The sequence below is a fragment of the Metopolophium dirhodum genome, chromosome 4, assembly GCF_019925205.1.
Source record: "Metopolophium dirhodum isolate CAU chromosome 4, ASM1992520v1, whole genome shotgun sequence".
Lineage (NCBI taxonomy): Eukaryota > Metazoa > Arthropoda > Insecta > Hemiptera > Aphididae > Metopolophium > Metopolophium dirhodum.
In genome coordinates this window covers 26,494,736-26,520,616 of record NC_083563.1, presented here as the reverse complement: position 1 = coordinate 26,520,616, position 25,881 = coordinate 26,494,736, and the positions used below count along the sequence as shown (strand labels likewise).

Here is a 25,881-nt window from a genome sequence, read left to right as displayed (position 1 = left end):
CATCTATAGTGATTCATTTGTAACCTACTCTACAGCATAGTGAAATTCACTTGCCCACATTTTTGTTGTTGTTTTAAAATATTTTTAATGCAGCCCTATAAATTATAATTATCAATTATATTGTAATGATTTTGGTAGGACATTTTGGTAATCAAAGTTGAACACTGTATTTCGTTTTAACCAAGAACTTCTTGTGTCAGTGGCGGATCCAGGGCTTAATTTTGGAAGGGGCAATGGGGGAAGGGCAAATATACAAAAAGCTCCAAAATTGGCTAAACACAGTATAAAACAAAGGAAAACTATGGTGGTGGGGGGGGGGGGGGGCAAATTCCCCCTTTGCCCTCCCACTGGATCCGCCACTGTCTTGTGTCTTAAGTTTTACTGTTTTTGGTATTCAGTGTATTAAGAATACCTATTGAACATTAAATTTTAAAGATCACTCTGACTTCCAAGTTCCTATACCTTTTATATTGCATTGTCAGCTGTCACTCATAGGTACTAGTCATATCGACGTATAGGTGGTAGGTTACATAATTGTTTTTATTTCATACTATCTAAACATAATAAGTCAACCTATACATGACTAGATGGATTATTTATTATGGTATGACGTACGGGTATGAATCATGAATGTATGGTTGTATATATTTTGTATGGAAGCATTGTCACAGAAATCAGTGGCATTAAAACCATCAGTCAAGGGTGGCAGTCACCATCCCATGGTGGATGCCTGAGCCTCTGAAGTCTCTGAAGTTGATTATAACTCATAATAATATAAATTATAAATATTCTATCTTTTTAGTCTATTTGATTAATATTAAATACGTAAGGCGTCATCATCGAATTTTTAAATATTTGTTTTTCATAAGAATTTTTTATTTATATTTTGATTTTGTGTATTTTATTAGAATTTAGTGTTTTTTATAGTTTTATACAGAGCTAAGAATTCCAAACTCTATTTATAAGACATTAAACAGTTTGTAATTTTGTAATTTTTACCAATAGCTGTGTAAAGTTCAGTTCAGTTATGGAGTTCTGTCTATAACAATTATATTGATGCCATCGTTTTTAATTTTTAAATCAATGAAAATGTTGATATTCAAAAAAAAAGTATTCTGCAGAGTAGAAAAAAATCCATAGATTATATTTTTAATTTAAAATTTACTAAAAATATTGTTACGCGATTTTTTTTAATGTTTACCTACATCATGTGCCTTAAACGTTTAAAACAAAATCAATATGTTTTTTCGTTTCCGTTTTAAACATAACAACTACTCTGCTGTCACGACATATTATTATTCTCTACGGGGAATACCTACCCAAGACGATCTATTGTATCCTGCGTACAATATGTTCTTTGGCCAGTATTGTGAAACGGTCATGGCGTTTGTTTTGTCAACGCCCATCCTTGCTGTCTGATTTTCGATCACACCATTTTGAAGGATTTTTTTTTTGGTTTTCAATTGTTGACACTGTTAACTGCAGTGTTGTGCAGTGTAACGAAATTCCGGCAACGAATCTTGCAAATCTTGCGAAACCAACCATTTTTGCGTCACGGTGTTTTTCGTGAGTCCATATTATTATATTATTATATTATATTGCTGCGCAGTAACGAAACGAGTCTTCGTCGATCAATCTATAGATATTACGAGTTTTCCGAGAATTGTGTATTTATGCACCAGGTGGCGTCAAGGTAGTGCACAGAGTCACCTAAATTGTTCACAGGTTTCTTGTAGGTGTATAAACTGTTTCATACTTTCCTGCGTTTCTCAGTTCTACGCGATCGTTATTGAGGAAATTTGGGCGATTGTAAACACCACCAGTTTTATTTTCTCACCTGGAATGCGGTGTATGGAAACTCCACCTGTGTTAAGGCTAGCTTGCTTATGTAAAACTAAATGATATATTATCTCAACCGAATAAAGAAATATTAGAATTTAATGAACTTACATATTGTTATAATTTGCGGGGATAAAGGTAAAAATCCGAGAAAAATTTGGTGGAATATTTGGGTAACGTGCTGTATCGCCATATTTGGTTGAACCCTATAGGCTATGACACATAAATATCAAGTATTACGTTTGTGATATTCGTTTGTTAGCTGACTTCCTATAATATTATACGCATTTTGATACACATAAATATGTAATGTTACTGTAATGGTCAAGCGGGACGGATGTTATACTGAAACATTTAGGTACTTCATGAATTCACGCACACCCGAACTTTGTTATTTGTTGTACTAGCCGCCATATAGTCAGTTAGTCAGTATTTTGATAGTCAATCAATTATGTTTGAGCATGAAGTTTGACCGACGCAGCGGTGCAAGTTTCAACTTGCCCTTTCCAACTATGGTGAGATAATATTATGTTACTCCTTCACTTACAGCGAAAACAGCACTTCATAACGTTCTGCAGTGTTGAAGTATATACTATAGGTAAGTATATACTATATACTAAGTAGTTACCATACTATTTTCTACAGCATATGGGATATTACTCATCTGTTAATTATAGGCAAGTATCTATTTTATAAGGCCAATGCTATAAAAGTATACATTCAAATATTCAACATAATATTATTAGACATGTATACGAGATCATTTTTATAGCTGAAATGCATTATTCTAAGATAAATAAATACTCAACCTCGGTATATTAGTGCACAGGGGCGTCTTCAGGTCAATTCCACGGGCGAAAACATTTTAGTCTTAAATACCACTTTGCTAAACAAAAACTTAACGTCCATATGCTTATAAAATCTATATATTATGTTTGATGTTTGTATAAAATGTATTTATATATTAGCAAAAACAGAACATCTCACGACTTACAGAGGGGGCGATCGCCTGTTAGTGCACCCCACATAATATAATATTATTATGTTTATAGTAAAATATTGCATGTTTTTATCAAATCATTTTATGACAAGATCAAATTACTTCCGTTATAACGCAAGCTACACAATTTAACTACAGCGAGACTTGTAATTATTTATTTTATTTTTTTTAACTTTTAGTAGAATGTTGATTGACTGGTGTATATAGGTAGGTAGTGCTTATATGTATATTCTTATTGTAGCGTATAGTTAGTTAGTGTACACTTGGTTATTTTTTTTTTAGTCTTTTGTCTATATAATTAAGCTAGAAATATAACTGCTTAAGATATAGCTAATGCATTTTTAAAGAGATCGCGCACGAATCAATTTTATTAAAAACTCTTAAGTTTTACTATTATTATTCTTACATAAGAATAATTATATACGTTTTATACATTCATAAATGTATAGGTACAATATTGACGATTCGGCAATGTTTTAAATTCCATGATGTTCGCATACGTTTGTTTTTTAGTTTTTATATTGTTTTACCTAAATTATATTTTGTAACGAAGTGAGTAGTTAAATATAATTAAAATACAATTCAAATGTTGGTAAAAATTAATTTTGTATACAATATTATAGATGACATTAATTTGCGTTGATTAATTAATTGTTTGTGATTAAATTCTATATGAAGTATAAAAGCAAATAGCAATAAATTGCTTATTGTGCTGTTTTATATTTATAGTGATGTATAGAATAATATAAATATGCATAATTATGAGCACCTATCCATTATTATATAGTTACAAGCGGCGGAAACTGAATAAAATGTCAAGGGCATATGTAACTTTGGTTAATGGTTATAAACTTATATTTTGTATTTTGTTTATTATAAATTATAATTTATTAAAATATTGTTTGATTTAATAGTTTAGTACTTTTTCAGATTCAGATCAATACATAATAATAATAATTTATACCATATTGTATATTATTATAATTATTTATAAACCAACGAGTAATAATAATAATACAAAAATTAATCAACCTAAACGAGACCAGATATTATTACTTCTCGAAGCTGATAATAATTGAAATAAATTAAATATCTAATTTCCAATTGAAATTGTCTATTGTGTGCATAATTTAATGTAAATAATATTACAATACCTAACGAAAATCATATTACGCATGTGAATAAATAATTTGCGGGAAAGTCGAAATGACGTGCACCGCGCAAAGAGGCTAAATCCCAGTGGACTTCCGCTTCGAAAGATTTTGCCAAACTTTGGACTGTATGTACCTTTATCCGTATTATTACTGCCTTATCAGAAATCGTGCCACGAGAATATTCCATTTACCCTGCAAGTCCGCTTTGCAGTGGTAAAGTGTGGCATTGGTGTGTTGATAATCATGATAATGGCCGCTATTGTTATACGTAAACCGGATTAAAATGAGCGCTTTCGATATACACGACTAAAATAGGGCGTGTATGCTGTATAATGTGTGGGACTTGTGGGCTAGCTGAGTGTAGTGGGTACCTGTGTAGATAGTTTAAAAACAAGCGGAAACTTTTATCGGAATTTCAAACTAGGTGTACCTACTGTAATGTTTCTGGTTTAGGCGTGAAAACACGTATAATCGCAGATACGATCGATTTTTATATTATTAAATTAATTGATTTACCATATGCCCAAACTATATTATAATACCTACTACTTATTCATATTTTATATTTTAAATTAATATATTAGGCATATTGTATATAGGTACAATATTATGTAAAATCGATACCCTATAATTTAAAAATTTCTAAATAAAAATATGAAAAAAATGTGAAATGTGCCTACTTGTCACAGAATGATACATAGAATTTATGATTGTTTTACCAATATCAACTAATAAGTTAGGTTTGGTAGTGAGGTTTTATAATATTGTTCCATAGGTTCATAATTAATAGTATGAAATATTAAAATGTAACTAGAAGTGTATAAATGTATAATAGGAAGGTATCAAAATTAATTTTATTTAAATTGTTAAAAGTCAGTAAATATTGCATTTTTGACATCATCGTTTAAAATAAAAAATAATTGGAGAAACTTAAAATTATATATTTGATATCAGAAAGATTTTCTTGTACAGCTTGTATTACTTTTATGCTGCATTTTAAAGTTACAATTATAATTTATAATAACCGGAGTAGATCTTAGAAAATAAAACATATAACAATTTAATATAATTTATATTATTATCTCTACTAAAAAATAATAATATAGCTTTTAAGAATAAAAGGGAAATAACTTAGCCCCCTAGCCCCCAATTAAATACTTACCGCTTGGTTAGAACATTAATTATAAGAAGTATAAAAAGAAAGCATAGCCAAACTTAAAAATGTTGATACTCTTCTTAGATATTTATTGGCGAAAGATGACATTACAGTTTTACTATTATATAGTATTCGCCATTCGGCCATATTAGAGGCGTCTATATGTGTAACAATTGAAGTACCTATAGGTGTACTGTGTCTTGAAAAATCTATAACAACAATTCGAAATGACACACTTATGAAAATGCCATCATTTTATTAGGTGTTAATATTAATAATAGATATTTTTGTATACACAATTGTTATAACAATAATGCTGCTATAAGAACAATTATTGCTTATATGTTTGTTATAATACCCCGTCTACGCGTACAATATATTAGTTGAATTACACCATGTATTTTTGCTAGTCTTAGTGTTTAATCTTTCTATTCATAAATGTTTTTTTAAAGAAAGCATATTGTGGCAAACCAGTTTTGTAACGCTATTTTAACACTTACCAGTTACAATACAGTTATAGTTTATGTGACATATCTGGTAAACATCATTAGGGTACACTTAATTTATTATATCTTTTTTATATTGTTATAATATGATTTATAATTTTGTAAAATGTAAATAATAAATAATATGATAATTCGCGGGTCGAGAGTGGAAAGACTCTGTATCACAATATCCAATTGTTCAGCTGAGCGATTTTTAACTTTAATATACCCAATATCTTTTTTACAGGTTATCTTATGAATATAACCATAATTTGAATGAATAAATGAATACAATTATTGTCAAATACATTGTGAATATTAAGTAGGTATTAGACATCCACGAATGTTATAAAACCCAAAAAACAAGAAGAAAAGTGTATAAGAAGAAACAAGTTCTCTGTATAGAACCTTTTCATTCTTCCAACTGATATATTATAATATACAAAGGACTTTTTTTTTTTGTAATTCCTTACAATATTTTTACTTATTTTCAGAATTACCGAAACATGCAACATCAATATTTATAATAAATTTGTTTTTACATTATTTTAATGTTAAATCGAAAACAACTATTAAAAATTTGACCGAATAAATAATTAAATTGTTTAATGACCTAATTGTATTATTTTAATTATATTGCAGATTTCCCTGACCCTGCTAAGTGCTAATATTATAACTAATAAGTAATATCACATGATCGTTAACACGTCTTATAAGAGGACGCCTCACCCGCATATGTTGTCTCTGTCCAACAAGTGCGCAACATAGCAAATTGTACGTTCAGTAGAACACGTGTAGCTCCGTTAGTTTAAAAATTAGAGTGAATTGACCTCCTATAAAATTTAAAGGTAAGATTATTATCTAGGCAATCTTATGGGCTTTTTATTATATTTTAATTCTAAAACGAGTTATGAGTATTTTAAAATTGTAAATTGTTTGTACTTGTATATTTAATCAATGATAAAACCAATATGGAATAACATGACGATAGAACCTTTTCATACTTACGTAAGCTAATCACTTATCAGAATAAAAAAGTTCTATCAAACTACATCTATAATCACGATTCAATAATTTTTCATTACATAGGTACAACCTTTTCATTCTGTATTTTACTAAGTATTGTATGTAGAAACACCGTTTTTGAATAAAAAGATGCACAATTGAAAATCAAACAAATGTATGCAAAAACGATTTTTGAAAAAAGTAGACATAGGTAGAACTTTGTCATTCTCAACCTGCGAATTGCTAGGTAAATATTATAAAAAATAAATAATAATAATTTTAGTGTAGTTGTGATAAAGCTAAATTGTACAATGTAGGTTATATAGTACATAATATATGTTGTCGAAAGTCCGAACGAATTTTCTAATTTTTACGTCCAATTTAACGATATGTTTATAAGTTAATGACGTTAATGTAGATATGAAATATTTAAAATATCATTCATTTGTAATTGATATATTATATAGCCGTGAGGCATATATAAACGCAAAACTTAATTAAAAATATACATGTCACATACTTATATGGTTAGGTTATTAATTATTATAGTTTATATATTATGTAGTTCTTAATCTGATTTTAGTTCTGAATTATGGCTATCTGCAGGTCATATTTTATTAATAGTCAGATACCTGATACACTTGTTATATATTTTTGGCTCTTATTGTCACTGTAAAGCAAATAATAATATACTATTACAAATAAATATATTTTTTTATGAACCTAAGTTTCATGCATAAGTGAAACTTCTTTTTCTGTAAGCCACCTATTTTCACCATGAACTATTTACAAATTACACATTTTTATGATTTCCAAAATTTAATGGTTGAATTTTTTTATTTTAATTTTATATTTCATTTGAATATTTATGTAATATAAAATATATATATATATATACAATATATTATATTTATATCATTTATATAATTATATTTTTGTTAATCAGTAATTTTTTTTAGCTAATAGGAAATTTAGTTTTTTTATACTAATGTAATGTTAAAATATAATTTTTTTTGAAATACCCAATAATATAATTTCTTTGTCGTTAACAACTTCTTAATAAACTCAGAATAATAAAATTACGGTACAACTATTTATTAGTACCTAAGACTTTTAAGATTTTTATCATAGATTTTTAGCCTCTTATTTTATATTCTTATTTTTATTTGACAATCTCCTAAGAAAGAAAATACTAGCTTGTTTTAATAATGATATTTATAATCATTGCCCATGCCAACAAAACTAAATCATAGCTTAAAAAGTAAAAAATGACAGTTAATTACAATAACTTTAAAATAATTCTCATACACATGATAAATAATATTCGAAATACATCAATTAATACTATTACTCCATCTTTTTTTAATTCAAAAAGTTGGTTTAATCACTTAAATCAATAAAAAAATATAATGTAGAACAGTTGATGATGATAACTAGGGATTTCCGTAAACCTAAAAATGCATATTGGCACATATGATGCTATAAAAAAAAAATAGGTTAAAATTAAAAATTAAATACATAAAGAAATATCGGATTTAAAAAAAATAATGTGTGATTCAAGAGGTTGAAAAATAATTACAGTAGTTGTATACACTAAACTACAATAAATAAAAACTAATAATAAATAGCTTAAATTTTAGAATTATTTAGTTAGTTGATAAACAAAAAAATCACTATTAAAAATATTAAACAACTTATGTTGAGTATTTGATTGTTTTCAGTTATTGTGGACATAACTACTACATGGGGGACGAGGTGGCCGAGTGGTCTAACGCGACGGATTCGGCACAGCCGGTCCGAGTTCGATCCTCGACCACCGGGCGGCATTTTTCTCCGTGCAAGTCACGGTGTCCGGAGAACAAGTGCCGCCATCCCCCCACCCGGGGCACGGCAGAAACCTACGGGTGCCCCATTAGAAATTCTGCCAAAACACAACACACACGTGTACCAACCTACCCAATATAAAAACCTACAGTGCCCTCCCCCACACCCAATGGCCTATGTTGCTGCGGGTTACCCAATAAAAAAAAAAAAAAAACTACTACATGGTTAGTGTTACTATATTATAAATTATAATATAAACACGCATGAGTAGTAAAATAATTATTAAAATATTTGTTCACCTATACCTAATATGTTCAAAACACTGATATTATATACATTTTAAGTATATAATTGTTTTTTTAGCATTTTTAAAAAACATACTAGGTTGAAGCAAACAAGTGAATTATTGGTAAAAATAATAACACCTTTATTGATTATATCGTGATAATATTTTATGCGTTGAATATTATAAATTAATTTTAATGTATTGAGTACAAATTCTGGGATATGTATATGAACCTACTTCGGCTCCTTGTATTATATAGGACATATTATTATGTACCTACCTATTAACGCAGTGGCTCCCAAACTTTTTTGGATCGTGGTGTCATTTTTGAACAAAGGTTTTCTAAGGGAGCCCTTCCCAAGTCATGATATTCATAAGAAATAGAAAATAAAATTAAAACCTGGAAAAAATAATAATGGGTGATATTAAAATATGTATTTAATTAAAATTATACATAATTTATAAATTTTTGTTCATATAATATTATAATCGTACTTGTTCCCATTACCGTCATTATCGGGTTCTCAAATGTAATTTTGGACCAAATAAAATTCTACGGCCGCGGCGCCCCTGAAAAGAAACCTCGGCGTACACTTTGGGAACCGCTGTGCTACTCGTACCTACCACATTAAACACAATATTATAATATAATAATATTAATGGTGTTACATTTTTGGAAAAATAAATTGATAGTAATTTTAATCTTATTCTTATTTTTAAATGGAACATAGGTACAATAATTATGTATAACGTTTCGTTAAAAAGTAATTTATTTTAATAGATTATAATGGCATGATTACAGATAATCATATCTGCAGTTAAGAAATAGTAAATGTCGTGAATAGAAAATTGGCTCATCGGCCATCTGTATGGCTGTACGATGTATATAATGTATTAATGTATACAGGTATTAGGTACCTATACATATATAATATATTTAAAAAAAAAACATTATAACTCTTTACGAGACATTATCACGATCTTCCATTTTATGATATTGTTTATTGTTTTTATTTTTTTTATTTATGTTCCTCCTATGGGTGTATTTACAAATAAGTGATAAAAAGAAAAATAAGCTAGTATAAAAGAAATCACTGTTGTGGCAAATCTTTACAGGATTGATAATTTAAATCGCACCGAGTCTTATACTTGCTTAGAGTTGCTGCCTGCTGGTACATCAATAAAATGACAAAACTTTCATAATAATATAATAACAGCATTATGTTATTATATACACGCGATAAAAATACAACTAATTAAAAAAAAAAAAGATGTTTGTTCTCATCGCAAACACTAAAACTTAGTTTCACACATTTGAATACATATTTTACGTGAGTCGTATTTGCATAAAAATGCGAGGCAACAATCGTAGGTAATAACAATCGTCGTTCGAGATGACGTACCCATAGTGTTGCATATTAATTGTCTATATACAGTATTATTCAATTATTAATAAATAAAAAACATGTACCTACACACACGATCCATACATACATGCCCGACCAAAACCTTGCAGCTATTGGAAATGATTCTTAGTTATTACATGTATATCAATCAATAAGTAATTTATCTTTTTCCTTTTTTTTTTTTTTATTATTCTCTATCGTTGTTGACACGTCAATTATCATTATTATTATTACAAGATCATTTGCGTGGGTATCGCACTAAGCGGTTCGTGCTCGTATATTTAATAATTTAAGTGTCTGGCACTGAGCAGTGGCACTGCGGCTTGTCAATACAATGCGGGGTTTCTTATGGGTTCCCCTTTTTTGTCATCACGTGAATATTAATGACCGCATAATTCTTATAATAATAAATAATCGCGACAAAATGTTCCAGAAAAAATCGTTCTAATATCAATAATAATATATTAATATCATACAAAAACTTATAACGTTTTTCGTGTTTTTCCATCCACCTACTCTGTGCACGATATATTATATTATAATATATTAGATCTATTATCTTTACTGTTATAAGATAGACATTTTTTTCTAATTATTATATACTCACTTCTACATCTATTTTAAAATAGACCAGTTTTTTTTTAACCAAGTCCAACTGTCATACCTTCAATATTAAGAGGATGTCACACCCACATGTGTTGTCTTCGCCTTACAAATGTACAACATAGCAAAAACTATTTTGCGCGGGACAACTTGTATATTTCTGTGTTTGTAGTAGTGGCTCCAAAATGTCTGAACATATAGGGTATAACATTATCCATGCAACAACGTGTCTATATGTTAGATAACATAAATACAATAAAAGTTATTTGCTTCTAAACATTTTGTTTTTTTCATTTGCTTATAAAAAATGATTGGATAGTGCTATTAAAAAAAAAATCTGTTGCACAGATAAAGTTCTTCTTTACGTGTTGTGAAAATTTGGTAGTTCTACAGCAAATATGGTGCGAGAAAAGTTGTCCTGCGCAAAACAGTTTTTGCTATGTTGTACGTTTGTAAGACGGAGATAACACATGCGGGTGTGATGTCCTCTTAATATAATATATTATAACTCATACCTGGAATCTGTAGCCTATTACAACTCACAAGACCACAGACTCATAGGCCACAGCTACAGTGTAAGTTAGTCAAGGATCTAAGGGCTGTATAAATTGGAATCTATTGAACAATCACAATTCATTTCAATAGAAAATTATGTATACCTTGTAAAAATTACCTATATATCAAAATTAATTTAAAAACATAATTTAAGATAAAATATCGAGGCAGAGTTCTATTCTAAAGTGTTGAGTAAGCTAATTGGTGGTATAAACAACTAAAAAGTTGGTCACTTGGCTACATGCACATCATTTAAAGGTAATTCTAGGCTATCATTTAAATAAAACCACTTTTTATAGAGACCAAAGAGTATTTAAGTGTTTGATTGTATCACATTATACCATGCACTGACATCCACTTCTTACAACATAAGCCAACCCTATTTTTTGAAATTTGTTTTGGATGTTTTTAAAACAAAATTATAGTAAACTTAGTATGTCCTTTAACCTCATAAGGCTTCTATAATTTTATTTTATCATTTTAGATAATATATGTTTGAAGTTTATACTTGGTTTTTTTTTACTTTTTGAAAAAAAAAATACCTCTAAATACCGGTTTTTACCGATACCAGAACCGAAACTGGTACCTAATTTTTATTTTTATGAAGAAGACCCTAATTGGAACCGAAACCGAAAAAATTATAAAGGTTCCAAGCCCTGATTCTATATAATATTATCATTTACTATTAAATTTTCAAATAATAAAATATAGTAAATACAATCGCAGCGAGCATTAAAATACATTATTTTTTTTTTTTAAGTTTGTCATATCAATTTTAACATTATAAAATGAATTTATATTGTATTTTAAAACATTTACGGCACTCAAAATGAATGAATCATTGGTGGTTCCAGTTTATAAATTTTTAAGGAGAATTGTATAGGCAATTCATCATGTCTAGGAAAGTACTATGACAATATTATATTTTACAAGGCGACTGTCTGTGTAACTCAATAGAACATTAGTATTCACGTATTCAATTATTCGAGTAACCACAACACCTTGAAATTTAAAAATAATTTGTTGACATCAAATAACACCCTCAAACCATCGAAGTATTTGCATTGTAGATTTTGTATTATTACTTTTTAGTTTTTAAGTTATAATATAAAACATATCGCTCTCGTGTTATTTATTGATATAATAAAACATTTTTTAACGTGCACTTTTTGTCCGATTTCAACGATTATCTTTGTGTTTTTGGCCATTCCATACGTTTTAAACCGAACATGAAATAATAAAAATGATAAAACGTGTACAAACATTTTATTATATACAGTACCATTGGTTGTAAATATAATAGTATTGATAATAAACGATAATTCTTGTACTATTTTGTTGTTTCAATTATTATCTTATTATTCACTTATGTTTGAATTCATAATGAGTTGAATGGTTGTGTGTTTTATCAAAAATATAGCACTCCATTTCTGTTGCTTAGTAATAAATTGTATTTCTGGACATTAACAATTTTAAGGAGTACAATTTCAACCAAACATGCATTCTAATTGTAATACTATATTGTAATAAATTATCAATGCTACAATTTACATTAAATTATTAAAATAATATAATGTAACTATTATTTTTATATAAATTATAAACAATAAAATATTAAAATACTTACCGTATATATTTTTATTTTAAAATAAAGAAGTAATTTAGTAATTTAGTATTTTATCAGTTTTTTATCAACTAATATTATCCTTTTATCAAACAGAATGCAACACAAATAGCATAGCACCGTACATAATATTTTTATTAAGGCCCCTACAAATGTGCCATTTTTAAGGAGTTGTGTTTAGGCAATTATTTCGTTACTGCGATTACTGATCGTCTTTGTGTGTGTAGTAATTGATGTGGTGTTACTCCCCTAACATCACCTGCGACCCACATTAATTAACACTTCATTGTTATTTCATATCTGGTTTATGGTCGCACGCACAAACATGCACAAGTCATTTAAAATCATTAGAAAACCAATTATTGGACATGAAATAGCCGTCGCACTGACAAAAATGAAGGTACTTCTAGTGGTTCGATTAAAAAATGTAAAGATGTTTGTGTAGGTAAACAAGTTTACTTTGCATCGGTCGGAGCACTTTTTCAATTTCAGCAAATTCTTGACGAGAATAAATGTTTTACATTTAATGAATTTATACATTTTTAATATTAAATATATTAAAAAATATCTAAAATATAAAAAATATGCTCCGACCGATGCAAAGTAGACTTGTTGACCAATTTTAACATCTTTACATTTTTTAAATCGAACCACTAGAAGTACTTTAATTTTTGTCAGTCGCTAAGATCGTTTTGATGAAAAATTAATAGGGTTTGCAGGGGCTTTTAATAAGTTTTTATTTTGCCCCGCCAGTATTATAATTTTACTACTAAATATACATATGTGCTATGTGTATCGTGTGTTTTGTGTTCCTGTAAAATGTTTCGCTAAACTCAATAAATTAATAACACACAACAGCATACAACCGTATTATAAATAATTAATCTTAAAAATATTAATGTATTGTTATAAATTATAATAATTATTTGATTTCGTTATATAAGGTTAATAATGTGAAGTTGTTGTCACTACCTTTAAAATAATTTGTCACATTCAATTCATATATAAATAATATAATATAATATAAATCATACAATAATATATTGATCCTGTTTCGGTGTAGTTAATTTTCCATGACGTGTATTCAATTTAAATTATTTTATATATTTTTGGATTTGTTTGATAGTTTATAATTTAGTGGCTAGTTTATATAATCCACGATAAGTTATTAACTGTAAAACGATATTAAAAACGTTATTATGACTTTCTCTCGTATCGACGCCACTTTAAACATTGGATATTATACATTTTATTTCCTTAATCCCATTTCCCTACAAACCGAATATAATCTGTACGTTCGTATTTTTTCCGGATGTGTACGATAGTTTGACAATACGTTTTTTCGATTCACCAGTGCGGTACAGATAACTACGATAAGTTTTTCGGAGAAAATCCGTTTTAGACTTGCAATCAGCGCATTGAACGTTGGTGTCGAATCTAATATAACAACATAAATGATATTAATATAGTGATATAATACAGTGACTGGAAATAATAACTATTTTTAAGCTAATAAATTATACATAGTTAGGTTCTCACATGGTTCTACAGATTTGGATAATATTATATTCATAGGATTTACATTCAAAACGATATCGATGCTACATTAGGCAGTCAAAAGTTATTGCGAAATTGCATATTATTATCTGGATGTAGGTAGTTGTAGGGAAAATACCCACACGTTACCTTTTCGTTAAAAAGGCTCAATCCATCACCGCTGATTTAATAATATGTGTGCATATGTAGGTATAACTTGTCGATATGACACTGATATTATGCATAAAATATGTACCTATTATCAGTATATTGCACTATATCGTATATAATATATTGTAAAGTACCTGTTGTATATAATATATCGTAGAGCGCTTTGGCGATGCTTGCGGCGGTTTAAAAAAGAAAATCAATCGTCGACCACTGCAGCGTAAGTGTAGAACAGCAGCAGCTGGTACCTAAATGCAGTTACCAACGGCAACACCGGTCACCGGTAACCAAAACAGTAGTCATCGGGTATAAAATGCGTATAAAATGTATACTGTGCGTGTAATATTATGGCCTTTTGGCGGAAGACAACGTCGATACGTCATATTTATATCTGTAATATTAACTCTCAGTCGTAACACCTACGCGTCATAGCGCATTATATTTGCGTCCGAATCGTTGTGAAATACATACAATGTACGACGAAGAGATTGACGTAAAGGATGCCGAGGATGTCGACAGTGAGTCGTCTGATAGTAGCATCGACAACGACAGCAGTAGAGATCTGAGGACGCCCAGTGCCAAGCAACGAAAAATTTTGGTAATCTAAAAATATTATAATATTTTGTTATAGTGATTCTATCCAGAGCAAGAGTTCACCTTGCATTTGTTGTTGTGATATTAGATTTTAGGTATATAAAATTGATCAACTAACCAAACAATATTATATTCAATTTCACAAAAAATTACAGCAACACCAAAATCTTCTTATATCCCACCTTTCCACACGTCTTACACTACCTGACAACCCCATCGTCGCCGTAAAAGGCGCTGGTGTCGTGATCTTTTATGATATATAATAAAAAAAAATTTAATTAAAAAAAAAATCAATAAATTATGTTTAATTTAAGTATGAAGGGTTCTCTATCATTGGATGGTCGCCCCTATCATGCCATTCTATCATTTTATTATATTGTTTTGTTGTACATATTACGTCATTTACTTATTGTGTTTGTGTCAATACAGATTGTAAATTTTCAAAAAAAAAAAAAAAGTTATATAAGATATCAAAACAAATAAATCATTATTATTTTCATTGAGTATAATATACAATTCTATATATTATATACCAATATATTATACTCAATGTTATTTTTGGTACAATTTTAATTACGTATAGTATCATTGAAAAATAGTAATATTGTAGTATCTTGTATAGAACTATCAAATTCCTAGAAATATTTGACTATAACTTTTCAAGTTATTTTCTCCTCCGAGTTTTATTTATTATTGTCAGATCGTTTATTATTAATCCGGGCAATCACCGCCATTACCATATTAGGTAGATCCAGATGGTGTTCTAAATTAATTAGATTTAGATTATGACGAAGCTAAGAATAATTGTAAAAAATGTTTAATATTATTATTATGGTGGTAATAACGCTATTGACTACATATTATTATTTTTGAATGTATTGTTTAATAATATTACTTTGTAAATTGTAATTGATTAAACTCAAAACAAATTATCAATCATTATAAATACATAATATATATTTACGTATTTGCTCTTTTATGATAAAATGTTTATTTCCTTCCCATTAACGCTGGTTATAATAATGCTTTTGCGAATATGTTAAGTGAACGGTTTGAACTTTGAAGAATATATACAGGACGGGACAGTGAAATGGGCGATTATTATATTACATATTTAGAAATTGCCCGTTTCCTAACCTACCCCACCCTGTAGAATAATATTATTAATGTTTAAGAATAATCTCATTAATATATGCAATTAAATAATATAACATAATATGTTATATTCAAATAGATGTCCAGTGGTTCAGGTCGAAGGTCCAGGTCCAGACTCAGAGCCGTGGATTACGAAGAAATGGATGCGGCCGTGAAAGAAGATCCAGACAGTTTTGACGTGCACGAAGCTCAGAGGTAAACTCCCATGAGATGAATTTTTTTTATCAAATACATTAAATTTTAATAATATTCTGATTCGAGCGAAATAATCGTGATTGTTTTTTCTTCTATAAAACATTGTTCAACAATTACGCAACACATATCATTTAACACGTTTTTCAATTTCTGAAGGAATATAATGTCAATATGTCAGATAATAATATAATATAATGTATATTACACTATATTATATACATTATACATATTATATATTATTGTATATAAATATAAAATATCGTATGGTGTTCATGAACACACTCATTAAACATTTTACTTAAATATCGTATTTAAGTGATTTAAGTGAATTTTTTTGTGTTTTTTTTTTTTTCATTTATTGGTAAACGTCTCAGGTCCTAAGACCCAATTAGCGGGCCTCGTTCATAATCACATCGACAGCTGCACGGAACGCATTTAATGAATAATGCATTACATTTTCTAGTGTGGTGAATAATTTGATGATTTCACAACAACTATTTATGTACCTATATCGTATGCCAACATATCATAATTACTGCTTTAATCCTCACGTTAGTTATCTATATTATTTAAATAAATTCGAGTACAATACTTAATAAATTATTATAATATAATAGCACACCTGTCACAAATTAATATTATCAAAAAAATTATTCATTTTTTTTATTCCATTTTGCAATATTTGTTTATAACTCTAGTACTAACAAGGTACATAAAAATTCCAACATGTCGGCTTTTTATAGATTCAATCATCATATTACATAATTAATTTGAAGGGAAAAATTCCTAAGAAAATACAAATTTTCATGTAAATCATGTGTCAATGGTTATAATACAAAAATATAATACTATGTGGGTATATGAAGAATTACCTAACCAGAGACACTTATTGTTGTTTATTTCCAACAATATTGTATTGATTTCGTTTGTAAAAAAAAATTATAATTCATGTTCATTTTATTAAAACATCTTACTATTGTGATTTTTTTTAATAATTTTTTATTCATTATAGTCTATTATACAAACTGTTTAAATCAAATTGAAAAATGTTCACAAAACTCATATTATAATTTACTATAATACGAGAGAATATCGTAGAATATCGAGAAAAAATTAAATACAAATTTCAGGAGATCCTTGCAAATAGAAATATGCTTTAAACATGTTCGGAATCAATATAGATGTTCCAAATCATTGTGTTGCCTTTGTCTTGTAAAACAAAACCTTATAAAATGTATAATTTGAATTAAATACGGTAAATACTAAATATTTTTTAATATATGAAATTAATTTATACTGCATATTTGGTAGGGATTACAATAAAGACGTCGATCTTCTTCACTTATCCCAAGATATTAAAGACGTGTTCAAATACATATCAATGTAAGTATACCATCTTAATATTATGTAAGAAATAGTATCTATGTGGCTATAAGGTGTATATGTATTTAAGATAATTCGATGCCACCTGTTTTTTAATAGACCCGTGTCCATCGTATCGATAAAAAATTTAATTCTTAATAAGTTTATTTGAGATCAATCAACCCACTTTTATAATTTTTATAACCCACTCTATTATACATTTATGTTTAACTCCAATATTGTATGACGAGTGTCTCGACATGTTTATTCTCGCCGATTACTTTTTTTTTTTATTAATATTTTGTCGAAGCAAGATTTTAGAAAATGATTCTTTCTTCAATTTCAATGATTTTTAGAACGTTATTAGGGAACTATAATAATTATACAATTTTATGTTTAAAACTTTTGGATTCTTAAACTCGAAGTATCAAATTAGCTAAGACTCCCAATTCGTAGATCTAATTTATGTGAATATTTTAAAAGTCAAATTACAAATATTTACCTACATTATTCAAACATATTATTGTTGTCGAGGAAAAACTCGGTAAGACAATCATCACCGTGTTGGATATATCATACATTGGGTATATAGTATAATATGCACGTAGACTTGTCCGTTTGCAGGTACTACCCCCAGAAGGCGAAACTCGAGTTCAGGTTGCAGCCGTTCATACCGGATTACTTGCCTGCCGTCGGTGACGCCGATGCGTTTATCAAAGTGATTGCACCCGATCCTTCCATACAGGTGGGCCTAGGTCTGGAGTACTTGGACGAGCCATGTCTAAACCAAAGCGACCCGTGTCTGCTCAACTTACAGCTTCGGGCGTCGTGTTCGTCGTCGTCCAAGTCGCTGGTGAGCAAAAACTATTAACGCTGCAATATACCATAATATTATGAAATATATGTATATGGGTACAATTAAGTGTTGAGGATAGGTTAGGTTAAACTGACTATACATCCATTTTTGAAAAAGCGGGAAGTGCAGGGGGATGGAGTGTGTCAGCGGTGTTGGAAGTTTGTCCATAACCGGCCGTTCTGTCCTCGGACAGGATAGTGTATTATTACAGTATTCGATTTGAATACAATGATTGCATTCGATAAAAAAAACGATTCTGAGCTGAGGATCAGTGTAACACTTAGTAATTATATATGTAGCAATATTTATATGTATATACATTATACATAGATATTAGTATGTTTAATAAATAGTATTATATAATTTGAAACTAGATTCATAAATTATGTTTATGTTCAATAGTAAATTGAACAAATATAAACTCATACATTTTCATTTTTTAGCGGTTATTTTAAAATTTTATTCGTTTCTATGGTGATACACAAAGCGTTAAAAACAAAGTATTTAGCAATAGGATATTTTGGTGATTTTTCTCGTGGCGTTAAAATTATTGAGAAAATCGAAAAGTGACCTCTTTAAAGAGACCATCCTGATCCAGTTTTCTAAAAGATAAGATACTATACGTTAAAATCGAAGCATTTTGGTTTATTTTAAATTTTCGGCTGTATATCATTTGCTCATCGTATATTTACCTGCACTAAATTATTGTACATCATATGCACATCAACAGGCTGAACAATAGAAGGGTATAAAAAATTATTTTTTATTGAAAATTCAATGATTCTCGTATATCAAATATATCAATGTAACAAATAAATACAAGCAATTAAAAATAAATTGCATTCATTCAATTAAATTGTAGAAATAATTATATTAAATGTACATACATAATATAATATAATATAGATAATGATTAATGCATAATATAAGATTTTTAAGTTTAAAAAGGTGGGTAAGTGAATGTCGTTTTGCTGTACAGTAGGTTACAAGTGGGTCACTGTAATGAATGGTGTTAAATTTGAGTTCAATGATATATCATTGTACAATAAAAACGATTCTTAGTGAAAACGGTCAGTCAGCCTATGATATTACTAAGCAGTAAGCACGAACTACTGTGTAGTAGTTCGTGTTACTAAGTATATTTGATGATATTATTGTTAATAAAGTAATTTATATATTTATCTATTAACATAGAACCTTGTTTTCAATTTTCAATCCTTAGCTATAAAAGTTGAACATTTTATAAATGTTTAACTACAAAATAATTATTAAATTTTAAATTTGATAAATTTTGTCAAAATTTGAACTTTAAATGCTTATAAAAAAAAATTATGTCTGCATTTATATTTACAATATTTTTCAACTGCTATTGTAACAATATATCAGGAGCCTTGCATTAAGTTTTCATGCTTTTTTACCCAACAAATAAAATTTTATTGATATTTATAGAAAAAAAAAACTAAAAAAATTGAAAACTGATAATGTCCGCTAACAGCTCAAAAAGAATCAAATTATTTTCAAAATTTTACTGTGTATAAAAAATGCTAATATAAACATTCAGTAAAAATTTTAAGTATCTACAGTCATACGTTTTTTAATTGCAACAAAATAAGAAAATCGTTACATGAGAAATCGAGTGAATATCAAATGTTGTAAAAATATGAATTTCAAACGCTCATAAAAATTTAATTTGACTTTCTACTATACATTTTTTTTTTGTTAAGGGTAGAAAACCTTATGAGAAATCTTGTATTACATTTTAAAATCTTAGATTTAAAAAGAAAATTTTTTATAAATTTCTAACTCAAAATAATTTTCAAATTTTCGTCATTATTACGTATTTTGTCAATATTTAAACTTTAAATACTTATAAAAAAAAAATTGTGACAATGGGTTTTAAATTTTTTTCATCTGCCTTTGAATCTTATTGAACTAGGAGCCTTCTATTAAATTTTCAAGCTTTTTTTAACAAACAAATGAAATTTTATTGATATTTATAGAAAAAAAAACTAAAAAAAATGGAAACTGATAATGTCTGTAAACAGCTCAAAATAAGTCAAAATATTTGGAAAATGTTAGGATGTATAGAAAATGCTAATATAAACATTCAGTCAAAATTTCACGTATCTACGGTCATTTGTTTAAGAGTTGCACCAAAAACCAAAATCGATTTTCTCGAAAACAGATTTTGCGTAGAAATTCCTGTTTTTCCTTAATTTTTCTTTTGTTTTTCACGGTGCATTGAAAACTTCTGGGAAATTTTTACTTTTGACCCCCAAAATACCAACTAGATTCACTTTCCTTTCAGAAAAGATACTGTTGAAGAAAATCTAAGCATTTTTACTGTCCTAAAAAGTGATGACAGACACAAAAATAAAAAAAAAAAAAAAAGGTGGATAAGTGGATGTCGCTCTGCTGTACAGTAGGTTACAAGTGGGTCACTGTAATGGATGGTGTTAAATTTGAATTCAATGATATAATATCATTGTATAAGAAAAACGATTCTGAGCGAAAACGGTCAGTCAGCCTATGATATTACCAAGTATATTTGATGATATTATTGTGAATAAAGTAATTTATAAATAACCTATTTACGTGGAGCCTTGTTTTCAATTTTCAATCCTTAGCTATAAAAGTTGAAAATTTTATAAATTTTTAACTACAAAATAATTATTAAATTATAAATTTGATAAATTCTGTCCAAATTTGATCTTTAAATGCTTATAAAAAAAAACTGTGCCTATGTATTTTCAATATTTTTCAACTGCTATTGTAAAAATATATCAGGATCTTGTATTAAATTTTTACACTTTTTGGCCCAACAGATAAAACTTTATTGATATTTATAGAAAAAAAAACTAAAAAAATTGAAAACTGAAAATGCCCGTAAACAGCTCAAAAAGTGTCAAAATATTTTCAAAATTGTATGGTGTATAGGAAATGCTAATATAAACATTCAGTGAAATTTTCATGTATCTACAGTTATTCGTTTTTGAATTACAAGAAAATAAGGAAATCGGTACATGAGAAATCGAGTGAATATCTAATGTTGTAAAAATATGAATTTAAAACGCTCATAAAAATTTAATTTGACTTTCTTGTAGAAATTTTTTTTTTGATAAAGTTAGACAAACTTATGAGGAATCTTGTATTAGATTTTAAAATCTTAGATTTAAAAAGAAAATTTTTTATGAATTTCTAACTCAAAATAATTTGCAAATTTTCGTGATTTTTCCGTATTTTTTCAAGATTTGAACTTTAAACGTGTATAAAAAAAAACTGTGACTAAGGATTTTTAATTTTTTTCATCTGCCTTTGAAACAATAACCTAGGAGCCTTCTATTAAATTTTCAAGCTTTTTTACCCAACAAATAAAATTTTATTGATATTTATAGAAAAAAAATTTAAAAAAACTGAAAACTGACAATGTCCGTAAACAGTTCAAAAAAAGTCAAATTATTTTCAAAATTGTATTGTGTATAGAAAATGCAAATATAAACAACCAGTGAAAATTTCATGCATCTACGGTCATTTGTTTTAGAGTTACACCAATAACCAAAATCGATTTTGTTAAAAATCGATTTTGCGTAAAAATTCCCGTTTTTCCTTAATTTTTCTTTTGTTTTTCACATCGCTTTTGAAAACTACTGGGAAATTAAAATTTTGACCTCCCCAATGCACCAACGATATTCACTTTCCCATCGAACAAGATACTGAAGTCGAAAATCGAAGCATTATTTCGACTACTTATCGTGTACACAGACACAAAAATAAAAAAAAAAAATAAAAAAATAAAAAAAAAAACACACATCATTGTAAAATCAATACATTCATCGTTTCACTCAGAATCTAAAATAAAAAAAAACATACAACATTGTAAAATCAATACATTCATCGTTCCACTCAGAATCTAAAATACATACCTAGTAATAAGTTTTTGTTAAATAAGCATTTAAAGTTCAAATTTTGACAAAACTCATCAGTCATGACATTTTTTAATTTTTTTTTTTATTAGTAAAGTTTTATTTAATTTATATTCTAGTTTTTGACGTTCAGGAACCCGTCGTAAATGATGAACCACTAGAAATGTAGAAAACAACCTTCGATTTTTGTTATACACTTTTTTTCCGTTTTATTGTTAATTAATATTGATGCACAAATGATGTACGACCTTTTAAACGGTCGATGCGCAAATTATGTATAACCCAGTTGTGTAACCCAAAAATCGAACCATGCGATACTGTCTTACAAAAAATGTAAAACTGACAATAGGTATAGTGATGCGCAAATGACAACCGGAGAATATTTTCATGTTGCTACTAACTGTATGTAAACATTTTTTTTCAACAACACAAGAATCGACTTGGAAAATTAGCGTAGTCGTATTATGTATAGTTGAATGTATCATCACTCCGTAATCGGTATATTAAACGAATATAAAATTATAGTGATTATAACGCGTAGGTTGCAGGCTGTGAGATAATGAAATCATTGATATTCTATAATTATAATAATAATATAGGATAACACTTGGGGGTTTGTTAAAGGTGGTGAAAAAATTGGAAAGCGCCGAAAAAAATCCAAAAGTCATCGAACAGTGGATACGCGACATAAATGAATTGAACCGCGGAAAGACGTCCGCATTTTTTTATTCCAAGCAAGTGCTGATATAAGTATAATATTATACTCTATACGAAAAATAATTGACAGAATTTGTGTTTATGTATTATATTATAATACACCTACTGCACAGTGCACAGTAATTTATTAATATTTTGCCCGTCAACAGAAAAATGCCAGACGTAGAAACAATAATGGAACCGTGGATGGACGGTGGCGACCAGAAAAGCAGAGACGTGCCGGATTTCGAAAATTCAGATTTGTTGACTCTTGTAGATGAAGTCTGTGGTAAGTGTATCGATATTATTTTAAAGAAAACTATGCAAATAATAAATGAATTGAAATTATGATATTGTTAAATGGTATATAAATGGTCATTTGTCGAAATATATCATATAATATTGTGATATATCTATGGTATATAATACTATTCCTATATTATAAAATCATTAAAATGAACGCGTTTAGGTACCATATTATTATGTTATAGTGTTTGCGTATATTTATGTCATAGGACATACCTCTATATTAAGATTCTATACAGATTTGTATATTGTAGTTTAAATGTTTAATAGTGTTTATAATACTATAATGGTTAAGTAGGTATATCACTTCGATCCGCTACAGATATTGCATTGGCATGTGTAAACAATATTTGCAAGACTAAAATAATAAAATAAATTTAGATTTAAACGTGTAGTCGATCGATAAATAATATGTAAGATTTATATTATAATTAATATTATACATAATATAAAATATATCTATATTTTTTTTAATTAAAAATATTAACTGTTTACGATATACTTAACGTGGTACGTACCTACACAGTATATTATATACAGAGTGATTTGTCAAACATGTTCACTTTTCCTACACATACCTACTTATAAAGAAGCCACATTTTTAAACTCTTGAGACTTTTCGTACTTATTAAAGAGTGCCCTGTGGACAATTTTATTTTTTCAAATTAAGACCACCATTTTCTACTGTAAATTATTTATCAGATAATTATTCTGGAAATGGTATCGAATCAAAATCAAAATTCAATTTTGAGTTATTTAACTTTGTGTTTCAAGGATATAATAGGTCCATGACTCATGATAATGTGTTTGGATAATATAGGAGCTATGGCGATTTGAAGATCGTACTAATTAATCTATCAACCATTATAATTTGTAAAAATGATCCAAGTATAATAAATACTAGATCCAACATTACATCTATTTTACCTATATTTTTATAAAACCATTTTTAAGGACTATACCTATTATCCTTTTTATAAATACTTTAATAACTGAGAAACTCAACGTTCAAATTTTGAACTAGGTACTTAGGTACATCAAAGTTCCACATTTTCAGAAAAATTATTCACTAGTTGTCTACATAAAAATGTGGAGGGGTTCTTATTTGAAAAACAGAAGTCGCACAGACATGGTACACTTAGGCAAATGGGTGGTTTTTTCAACTGTGGGGAAGGGTACTGTAGGTTTTTGGTAAACATGTGTGTTCGGTTTTGGCACAAATTGGGTACCCGTAGATTTCTGCCATGCCCGGTCGGGGAATGGCAGTCTCTTTCTCTAGACAGTTGCCTGCCCGGAGAGAGGAGCCGCCCGTGGTCGAGATTCAAACCGGCGACGGTACGTTTCGGAATCGACGCTTTAGTCCACTCGGCCACTCCGTCCCTCGGAGTTTATTATTGTGATAACAATCAAGACTTATCATTTTTAAAAACGTCATGTGTAATACACAGATTTCTATCCTTGCCGATGTATTTTGTAAAGGTACTATAATATTAGGTATATATTATAACCTAATATAACGAAATAATATTATAGACTCCGAGCTCTGTATAATAAGTATATTATGAGTTTATGACTTTTTGATTTGCTTATATTTAATCTTTTCATACGTCGGTGTTGTCATTTAGTTGAACCTCAAATGACTGCACACGTCCACTAAATCACGCGATTGAAATCTGTTTCAGATTACTTTGGGATCCCGAAGACTGACACGAAAGTTGAGTCTCTACACCTGTTGTTTTCCGTATACGTGGCTATCAAGAACTCTCGAGCTCAAAACACAACTGTTATAGCTACGGATAATAGCAGTTAATACGAATTAGTCACTTAGGTACACAAAAGTGGTATTAACTAATATAATACGACGTTGTCGGTCGGTGTATTGTTTGTATAATGTGTATATAATAGATATATATTCATTTTTTACTGTATATTTTGTGTGTATAATAAAATAGTAATATTATATTATAAGCATAACAATCGTGTATGTTTTTAGTAGTGTACTAGTGTCATTCCCTAAATGCAAGTCTACGGGCGAACGATCGAAAAGCATAATATAATAATTCATAAATATTATTATCATACATTGCATAAACGATTAACCCACATTATATACTACTATATATATAATATACTATATACTATACTATACTATT

The 25,881-nt window shown here is 28.5% G+C and overlaps 1 protein-coding gene across 1 annotated transcript; it reads left to right on the top strand.

The window, feature by feature from the left end:
- The first annotated feature begins 14,962 nt into the window (after positions 1-14,962).
- On the top strand, positions 14,963-25,674 carry LOC132943159 (intraflagellar transport protein 46 homolog). The gene is made up of 7 exons (XM_061012005.1): positions 14,963-15,239; positions 16,470-16,585; positions 17,897-17,968; positions 18,572-18,800; positions 23,351-23,460; positions 23,593-23,711; positions 25,411-25,674. Exons 1-7 carry the CDS (start codon positions 15,114-15,116, stop codon positions 25,536-25,538), a joined length of 900 nt encoding a protein of 299 aa, XP_060867988.1. The 5' UTR covers positions 14,963-15,113; the 3' UTR covers positions 25,539-25,674.
- Positions 25,675-25,881: the final 207 nt, after the last annotated feature.